The sequence below is a fragment of the Prionailurus viverrinus genome, chromosome A3, assembly GCF_022837055.1.
Source record: "Prionailurus viverrinus isolate Anna chromosome A3, UM_Priviv_1.0, whole genome shotgun sequence".
Lineage (NCBI taxonomy): Eukaryota > Metazoa > Chordata > Mammalia > Carnivora > Felidae > Prionailurus > Prionailurus viverrinus.
In genome coordinates, this window is record NC_062563.1 from 25,332,159 (window position 1) to 25,341,894 (window position 9,736).

At 45.9% G+C, this 9,736-nt stretch overlaps 1 protein-coding gene across 1 annotated transcript in view; it reads right to left on the reverse strand.

Annotated features, from left to right (window-relative positions):
• Positions 1–5,171, reverse strand: part of CHMP4B (charged multivesicular body protein 4B) — a 54,011-nt gene extending 48,840 nt beyond the window's left edge. Inside the window, exon 1 of the mRNA XM_047853493.1 lies at positions 4,840–5,171. Within this exon, the coding sequence (XP_047709449.1) occupies positions 4,840–5,029 (190 nt within the window). The 5' untranslated portion in view covers positions 5,030–5,171. The remainder of the gene's footprint in view (positions 1–4,839) is intronic.
• Positions 5,172–9,736: the final 4,565 nt, after the last annotated feature.

Here is a 9,736-nt window from a genome sequence, read left to right on the forward strand (position 1 = left end):
TGCATTGGGCTCTTGAATCAAGTGTGGAACTGCTTAAGATTCTCTCTTTCCCTCTGTCTCCACCCCCCCCAATAAATTAAATAAAATAATTCAATATAAAAAGAATGAATACATGACTAAAGGAAAGGAAAAGAAATTTGGAAAAAATATGCAATCCAAATTTTGCTCCAGGCCCCTAACTAAAACTACTTCCTAGAACACATCTGTGCACTGCAAATAATCTACTTGAGCTTCAGAGATTTGTTTTACTTATTTTTAATTTTTAATTTTAATTTAATTTTATTTGAGAGAGGGGGTGGGGAGAGGGAGAGAGAGAAACCCAAGCACGTTCCACACCCAGCATGGAGCCCAATGCTGGGCTCGATCTCACAACCCTGAGATCACAACCTGAGCTGAAATCAAGAGTCAGACGTTTAACTGACTGAGCCACCCAGGCACCCCTTCAGAGATTTGTTTTAAAGGACAATTTATCATCTTTCCAATGTGTATGCCACAAGGACCTGGCCGGGCTGGGCAACAGGGCCGGCCGGGCGTGGTCCTATCTCACTTCTTTTCCCCCGACTCAGCACCACACCTTACCCAGGTGGGTGTTTAATGAGCTGAGTGATGACAAAGGTAATGATGATGCCTTCAGCCATCATGGGAGTAAACAGAACACAAGATGCCCACAGCCACCAGAAGAACTGGTCTCTGAATCAAGTTACATCCTCTCTTGAGCCTCATTTTCTTCTCTGTACAATGGGAATAACAGAACATAGTCAACAGATGGTTTCCATTAATTTAATAGATACTTACTGAACATTAACCATATGTCAGACCCTATGCTAGGGGACACAGTGATGAACATAAGCATCCAATCTACCTCAAGGAGTTCATAATCTCACAATGGATGCTGTGAGACTCAGGAAAAAAGAAGTTTTACAAACTTCAAAGGACTACACAATTATGAAGTATTGCTCCTCCTCTGTGTTTCTCAGCTTGATTAACGGCATCACCATCCACCTAGTTGTCCAAGCTGTAAACCTGGGAATCGTCCTCAACTCCTCCCTGCTTCATCCTGCCCCCAAGTCCCATAAATCACCAAGCCTCTTTTGATTCTCCTTCAGAAAAGTCTGACATGCATTACTTCTCATCTAGTTTTTCACGCTTCTACTCTAGGCCCTTTGTTCCCACCTGAATAATTACAAGTCTCCTTATAATAATGATAATGGCAAGCATTTATTGATCACTTACCATATGGCAGGCATTTGCTAAGGGCCTTGCACGCATAACACAATTTAACCCAATAAGGTAGATATTAGTACTCCTATTCACAGAGGAGAAATCTAAGGTTCAGAGTAACCAGCCCAAGGCACCAGCTAGTAAATGATAAATCTATGGCTCAAATCATGTCTATGAGATTTTCTATCCTTATGTCTTAATGGATTCCTGCCTCCAGCCCCTTCCTGGTTGGTCTACACTCCTTACTTACTTTTACGCTGCTGCTGGTATACTCTTTGGAAACCTAAGCTGATCTGTCTCTTCTGCATTAAGACAGCCAGTGGCTCCTCAGCATTTCCAGGTTGAGGTCTGAGGCTACAGGCCAGTCTGCAGTTACTTATCTGCTGTCTCACCCCGTATCACTCTCACTGCTCCCAAACTCCCTGCTGACCCGTCTCACACTTGTCTCATCTCTGAAGCCCCCCTTGCCCTTTCCCTTCCAGACAGGAACCTCCTCCTATGCAGCCTCAGACCCATGTTCACACGTTTCAGCACCGACTGGTATGTTTCTCTCCCTTCTCTACCCCTTCCTCTCTTCCTCCTCCTACTCCTTTTCCTCCTCCACTCTCTCACTCTCTCTTTTACACACACACACACACACACACACACACACAAACTACAACAAAAACACACCCACTACCAATCCTGAATTCCTGGAAGGCACACACAGTGTATTTCCATCTGATTGTGCAGATCCCACCACAGTAGCAAGCCAATAAGTGACTAACTGGATGGTATGTGGTGGTGTTAATACCTCACAGCACTATCCCAATAGGCAGATAAGACCTTGATGCTAAAAGACCTCTGGTCTAAAAGACCAGAAGATGCTAAAAAAGAAGGGCAGCTTATAGTAGCTCCTGTCCTCTCAGCCAAACTCAAAGAGACAGACTGGGGGCACCTAGGTGGCTCAGTCAGTTAAGTGTCTGACTCTTGATTTTGGCTCAGGTCATGATCTCGAGGTTTGTGGGTTCAAGCCCCGCATCAGGCTCTGCACTGACCATGAGAAGCTTGCTTGGGATTCTCTCTCTCTCTCTCTCTCTCTCTCTCTCTCTCTCTCTCTCTCTGTCCCTCCCTTCCTCAAAATAAATAAATAAACTTAAAAAAAAAAGAAAAGGAAGAAGACAGACTGTTTTCAGCAAAATTATTACAACAAACTGAGATTGGTCCTCCACAGTCTGCTGGTACCCTCTCTAAGCCTCTTGAAAGAAAATTCAATCACCTCTAAAACTGCAAAAACTAAACTAGCTCCAGACCAAAAGACCTCAGAAGAATCTCCCTCTCAGATGGGAGATGAGGTAAAGTGATACCCTCTCCTCCATCACCCTGCAACAGGCAAAGCGTTCCAAAATGCAGACTGCTAAAAACAAAGACTCTAATGAACAATAGAGGATCCTGAGTGAGGGAGAGTCATCAGAGAAAAAAAGCTAGAGGCAGCAAAATCTAACCCCGTTCTCTATCTCCAGGGCTACCTACAACTGGCATCCAGGCCACAAATGGACGACAGCAACTATCTCAGGCCTCCTTGCTCCCACTCTCACCCCTGACCTGTGTACTTTCCAAAGAGCAGCTAGATGGTGTTTTTAAAACTTTATCAATGATAAGGACACACATACCCTGCAACATCTTGCCACCCACTTGAAATAAAATCCAAACTCTACCAGGAAGTCCAAGGTCCACTCAATCCCCATCTTCCTAGTTCATACCACTCTCCCCTTCAATTGCTACATCCCAGACCCAGAGGTCTTCTGTTTCTCAAAACAGGCCAACGTCCAGGCCTTTTCTTATGCTGTTTTCCCTGAGTGGAAAGCTCCTCCTCTAGCTTTTTACAGAGCTGGTTTCTTAAGGCTCAGTTCAAACTTGACTTTTAAAAAATTTTTTTTTCAACGTTTTATTTCATTTTTGGGACAGAAAGAGACAGAGCATTAACGAGGGAGGGGCAGAGAGAGAGGGAGACACAGAATCGGAAACAGGCTCCAGGCTCTGAGCCATCAGCCCAGAGCCCGACGCGGGGCTCGAACTCACGGACCGCGAGATCGTGACCTGGCTGAAGTCGGACGCTCAACCGACTGCGCCACCCAGGCGCCCCTAAACTTGACTTTTTAAAAAAGGTCTTCCCCTGGCACCTCTTTTCCCATTCCATTGCACCCTATCAGATCATCTTTTTTTAAGCACCCACCACCACTAGACAATATTTTTTTCACTTATTTTCCTATTTCTGTCTTCTCATTAGGGTGGAAGCTGTGCTTTGTTCATCCTGTGAATATGCAGCAAAGAAAAGCACTCAAACAAATTTTTCCAGAGTATTTGTTGACTATCAGCAGAGAAGCACCCTCAGGATAAGCTATTCTGTTCTTCTGTTAGAACGAAGAAAACTACTATTTGGCCCCTACTATGTGCTGTAAAGTCACTGTAAAGAAATGATCTTCTTTCAGAGAGGTAAAGTAACTAGCTCAAGGTCACGCAGCTAGTAACTAGCAGACTTCTAAATTAAATACTTGTTTGTGCAGTTCCTCAATCCCTCTCACCTTTGCTTCCCTCTGGGGGCAGGAGGAGGCGTTGTCACCCTATAGTTCAATCTCATATTGCCATAACAACAAAATGATCAAATATCTCTAAACTGCTTTACAGTTACTAAAGCATTGTCACGTTCACCTTAAGAAGAATACAAAGCACTTGCCCAGAAAGCCATACAACAACAGAAGTATATTAAAAGCATGCCTCGAGGTTCACTATCCCCACCCTGACCCCCAGTAGAGGGGACTGGGAAGGAGTCACGGCCAATGGAGGAATGGAGTCCTATTTCTGGTTCAGAGGGATGGGGAAGGGATGGGGGAAGCCATGGGGAAGCCGTGAGTCACCCGTGAAGGCTTCTGCTGCTACCAGAAACTCTGATAAGCCCTGGCTATGAGACAGCAAGCAGTGAATCACAGATCTGGAAGGCACTTGCTGATGGACGGGGAAAATGAGGCCTCAAGAAGGAAAGCAACTTACTCAAGTTCACTCAGCAAGTGAACAGAGACGGTACCAGGGGTCTCCACTCTCCCACTCCCCTTTTCTTTCCATCAAGGAGGTCCCTCAAGGCGAATTGTGAGTGGGAAATGGGGGAAGGGCTGGGGCAGCTCCTAGACCCCCCACAGAGGGTCAGGAGAAGGCAGGGCGAGGACAAGGAAGGGTACATGAGTTAGGATGGGGGGCAGAAATGAGCCAATAAGGAAGAGATAGCAGTGTCTCGAAGGTGGGTGAGGGCAGGCCTGAGAGAGGAGGAAAAGGCGGAAGAGAACAGAATATAGGGCGGGCGGAGGGAAGTGCTGAGAAACCAGGCTCCGAAGGGGCCTGGGGGGTAGGGAGAGCCTGAGGGGAAAGGCAGGAACGAGAGTCTGATGGTGGAGGCGTCCAAGGCCCCAAGGGACACTCAAGGGAGCCAGAGGGGAGGGGTCCGGAAAGGCCCAGAAGGGAGTCTGACCGGGGAGAGTTCCAGGGTCCGGGCAGCCCCCGGGGCGTGTCTGACGACGGTGGAGTCCGGGCCCGAAGAGCCTGAGAGGAGCCTGAGGAGAGTCCGAAGGGACTGGGCCCACTCACCGCGCTTGTTTTTGGTGCCGTGCTTCTTGGCGGCGGTCAGCTCCTGCTCGATCTTCGTCTCCAGGAATTCCTGCTTCTTACTTAGCATCTCCTCCGTGTCCCGTAGCCTCTGGATGGCATCCTGAGGGGTCGGGCCGCCCTTGCCGGCCTTACCCCCTCCGGCCCCGAACAGCTTGCCGAACACCGACATGGTTGCTGCTCGCCGCGCCGGCCTGCGCCGCCCGCTCCGGCTCGGCTCGGCTCGGCTCCAGCGCCCGCTCCTGGCCCCGCCGCTCCCTGCCGCCACAGGCCTCTCCGCCGCCTCCGCCCCGCAGCTGGGCTCGGCCGCGCCACCTCCCACAGGCCCCCACGCCCGGGGCCGGCCAGCGTCAGAGCAATACGTCGATGACTACAACTCCCGGAGGGCAACGCGCCGGCCGTGCCTCAAATCTAATGGAAGGAGGCGCACTGCATGCCGGGAGACTATAGTCTTCCGGCTTGAGGCGCTCCGCGGCGCGTCTTTTTGGTCCAGCTAGAGTCAAAGGGCGAGGTGGCATGCTGGGAAATGTAGTCTCCTTGGAGCCCGTTCTGTAGAGGTAGAAGGACTAGAAGAGAAATAACAATATTTTTCAAAACGTTAATTAGCATTATGTACATTCTGTGATCCAGGAATTGTGCAAAGTGCTTCACACACATTATCACATTTAATTCTCACAAGCCTAATGATAGATAATACTGTTCCTATTTTGTAGGTGAGTAACCAAGACTCAGAGAAATTGAGGGGCTTACTAGCTTAATTGACTAGTCCTGTCTTTGTATACTTTGTTCCCTCTACCTAGAATGCCTTTCTACTCTTTATTCGCCTAGCAGGTTCTTGGAAACCTAGTAGAAACTAACAGCCTTGGCACTGGAGTTAGACTGCAAAGGTTCAAAACGCACCTTGCAACTTAGGCAAGTTACTTCCTCTACTCTGTGTGCCTTCCTGTCTGAAACTGTAAACTAGAAATGATAATAACAAGACCACCTCCCAGTTTATGAGATAGGTAATGTAAAGTGCTTATTTAGTATGGCCTAGCTAGGTGCTCAAAAAGTTATTCCTTATTCTTGGTCATCATTATACACACTAATAATTAAACCAGGAAGAGACCTAGAACTTTCAAAAGTAATAGAAGTATTGAAGAGTTTTTTGTCCGTGCACTATACAGATCACTGTGGTTATGGGGCCACATTTCATTGTTTTCCCTTGTCCTTTGCTGTCAAGAATCACTTCTACCTTGGGGCACCTGGGTGGCTCAGTCAGTTAAGTGTTCAACTCCGTTTTGGCTCAGGTCATGGTCTCCCAGTTTGTGAGCCCCACGTCGGGTTCTGCACTGGCAACTAGGAGCCTGCTTGAGATTCTCTCTCTCCCTCTCTCTGACCTTCCCCTGCTCATGGTCTGTCTCTCTTTCTCTCTCTCTCTCTCCCTCAAAAAAAAAAAAAAAAAAAAATCACTCTCCATCCATTAGCAGTGAGGCAGCATCTAGTGGCCAATACCTACCCTAAGCCAGCATTCTAATTTGCTGCTTCCAATCTTTTATTTGGAAGTCTTGTTACTTGTCACTTAGCCTTGTATGAAATCAAAGGGTAAACCAGTTCTGAGTGAGGGTCTGAAGTGCTCTCCAATAAAGAAAAACATAGCTTCTCAAAGTGCTTTCTGGATCTTCCAAATATGTGAAGTTGTTTTGAAGAGAGTTTCAAATAAATGAAAGTTTAACTGAAAATTTTCTCTATTATTTCACATACAAGTCTTGTCTCCTTCCCAGACTATGATCTACATGTAGATAAAAACCTACCTCACATTAAAAATAATTTTTTTTAATACCTCAGATGTTGTTGTTCTTATTGTAATCAGCCACAGTCCCAGCCTACATACACAGGGAACCATTTCCAGAGGATGGGAAAGTTTATTTCACCCAACTTTCCAGGTTGGAAGGAATTTTTCAAATGTGAGAGACATGCCAGAACTGTCAAGAATCACAGCTGCATAAATTATGAAACATAAGTCACACTTGTGCTTGTTTTGTAATTGAGATATTGCAAGCTTTTATCAAAATACAAAAATATCAATAAGGAGGCTTCATTAGCGCCTCCTCGTGGCTACAGCAACCCCTCCATACTTAAGCAATTTATTTCCTCCCCTCTTACCTAAGTCATGCTGCAATCAGGCATACAGGTAGCAAAAGACTTGCTGGCTTTGAGCCATGACTCAATGAATGTATGAGCAGGAGACACTATAGGCCTTACCACCATCAATGTCTTATATTGCTGTGGGATAAACTGAGGGTGATAGCAGAAGCCCTCATGTCATAACTGGAGCCTAGAAAAACATCTTAGGGATATAGTGACAGAACATTTCGATTTTATCTTGAGTACCAACCCCAGTCAATTGGTGTAGGGTGCTCAGATTGCTGGATTGAGAAGAATTCTGAGGCTGCATCAGGACTCCCTGAAAAATGTGCTGAGATCTATTTGTGATGTCTACCTGGAGTGTGGGATAGGAAGTGGTGATATTTGGGCAAGGTGGCTGCGATCCTGGCTGAGAATCCAACTGCCTTGGTAGAAATTCATAGGGTGGGCTGACTCAACACAGGAGAGCCCGGGGTTTTCCTGGAATTCATTTTTTCTGGTCTCTTGGGCAAATGCACAGCCTTTTCAAGCCATGACTGACTGGTGCTAAAAATTATGTGAAAGGGGTGTCTGGGTGGCTCAGTCGTTTAAGTGTTTGTTGATATTGGCTCAGGTCGTAATCTCATCGATGGTGAATTCAAGCCCCACATCGGGTTCTGTGTTGACAGCACAGAGCTACTTGGGATATTCTCTCTCTCTCTCTCTCTCTCTCTCTCTCTCTCTCTCTCTCCTTCTCTCTGCCCTTCCCTCTCTCTTTCTCTCTCTCTTTCTCTCTCTAAATAAATAAATAAGTTTTAAAAATTATGTGAAAAGAGTGACCTATCATTACATGCAACAACCTGGATGATTTGCAGATATTAGGTTGAGTGACAGAAATCAGACTCAAGTCTGTATGATTCAATTTATACAGAGTTCAAAACCAGGCAAAACTAATCTATGGTGATAGGTGTTAGAATAGTGGTTACCTTCAGGTGTGGTACAGACCAGGCAGAATGATATTTGTGGGGTGCTGGACAGGTTCTATATCAAGATCCAGTGGTGTTCACCTGCCTGTATACAAACTAACCTGTCTTCATAATGAAGATAACTGCCCTTCACATATCTTATGTACTTTACTAAATATATTGCCATTTTTAAAACTTGTCTGGTAAGAGCAGCAATAGAAGCATACAGTTTTTATTAATTTGCAAAGTACTCTCACTTACAAAATCTCATCTGCATCCACCAAAGCCCCAAGAAATAAGCATTACTATACCATCTACTGCTTACTGTTTATTTATTTTTTTAATGTTTATTACTTTTTTTTTTTTGAGACAGAGAGAGACAGAGCATGAACGGGGGAGGGTCAGAGAGAGGGAGACACAGAATCTGAAGCAGGCTCCAGGCTCTGAACTGTCAGCACAGAGCCTGACACGGGGCTCGAACCCACCAACTTCGAGATCACGACCTGAGCTGAAGTCTGCTGCTTAACTAAGCCACCCAGGCACCCCTAGAATTTGCTGATTTTTAACTGTAAAAAACAAACAGAGTACATCCAACACCCTTTCCTGATTAAAAAAAAAAAACACTCAACAAAGTAGGAATAGAAAAGAGCTGCTCAATCTGATAAAGAACATCTATGAAATGGGGCGCCAGGGTGGCTCAGTTGGTGGAGCATCTGACTCTTGATTTTGGCTCAGGTCATGATCCCAGGGTCGTGGGATCGAGCCCTGAGTTGGGATTCTCTCTCTTTCCCTCTGCCCCTCTCCCCCACTCAACACGTTTTCTCTCTCTCTCTTTCTCTCTCTCTCTCTCAATAAATAAATAAATAAATAAATAAATAAATAAAAGTGAAAAGACATCCCATGAAATGGGAGAAAATAATGGCAAATCCTATACCTGACAAGGGGTTAACATTCAGAGTATAGATTTTTAATTTTTATTTTTATTTTTACTTATTTATTTTAAACATTTATTTTCTTTTGTTTTAAATTTTTTACGTTTATTTATTTCTGAGACAGAAAGAGAGAGACAGAGCATGAGCAGGGAAGGGGCAGAGAGAGAGAGGGAGACACAGATTCCGAAGCAGGCTTCAGGCTCTGAGCTGTCAGCACAGAGCCCAACGCGGGGCTCGAACTCACGGACCGCAAGATCATGACCTAAGCCGAAGTCGGACACTTAACTGACTGAGCCACCCAGGTGCCCCAACATTTGTTTATTTTCAAGAGACAGAGATAGAGCACAAGCAGGGGGGTGGGACAGAGAGAGAGAGAGGGAGACACAGAATCTAGATTTTTTATTTATTTTTTTTTTTAATTTTTTTTTCAACGTTTATTTATTTTTGGGGGGACAGAGAGAGACAGAGCATGAACGGGGGAGGGGCAGAGAGAGAGGGAGACACAGAATCAGAAACAGCCTCCAGGCTCTGACCATCAGCCCAGAGCCCGACGCGGGGCTCGAACTCACGGACTGCGAGATCGTGACCTGGCTGAAGTCGGACGCTTAACCGACTGCGCCACCCAGGCGCCCCTAGATTTTTTATTTTTAAAAAAATGTTTATTTATTTTGAGAGAGCGTGGGGGGGGGGGGGCGGGGAGGGACAGAGAGAGAGGGAGAAGAGAATTCCAAGCAGGCTCCACTCTGTCAGTGCAGAGCCCAAAGTGGGGCTCTAACCCATGAACTGCGAGATCGTGACCTGAACCAAAATCAAGAGTTGGCCACTCAACTGACTGAGCCACCCAGGTGCCTGCAGAATATACTTATATTTAAAAAC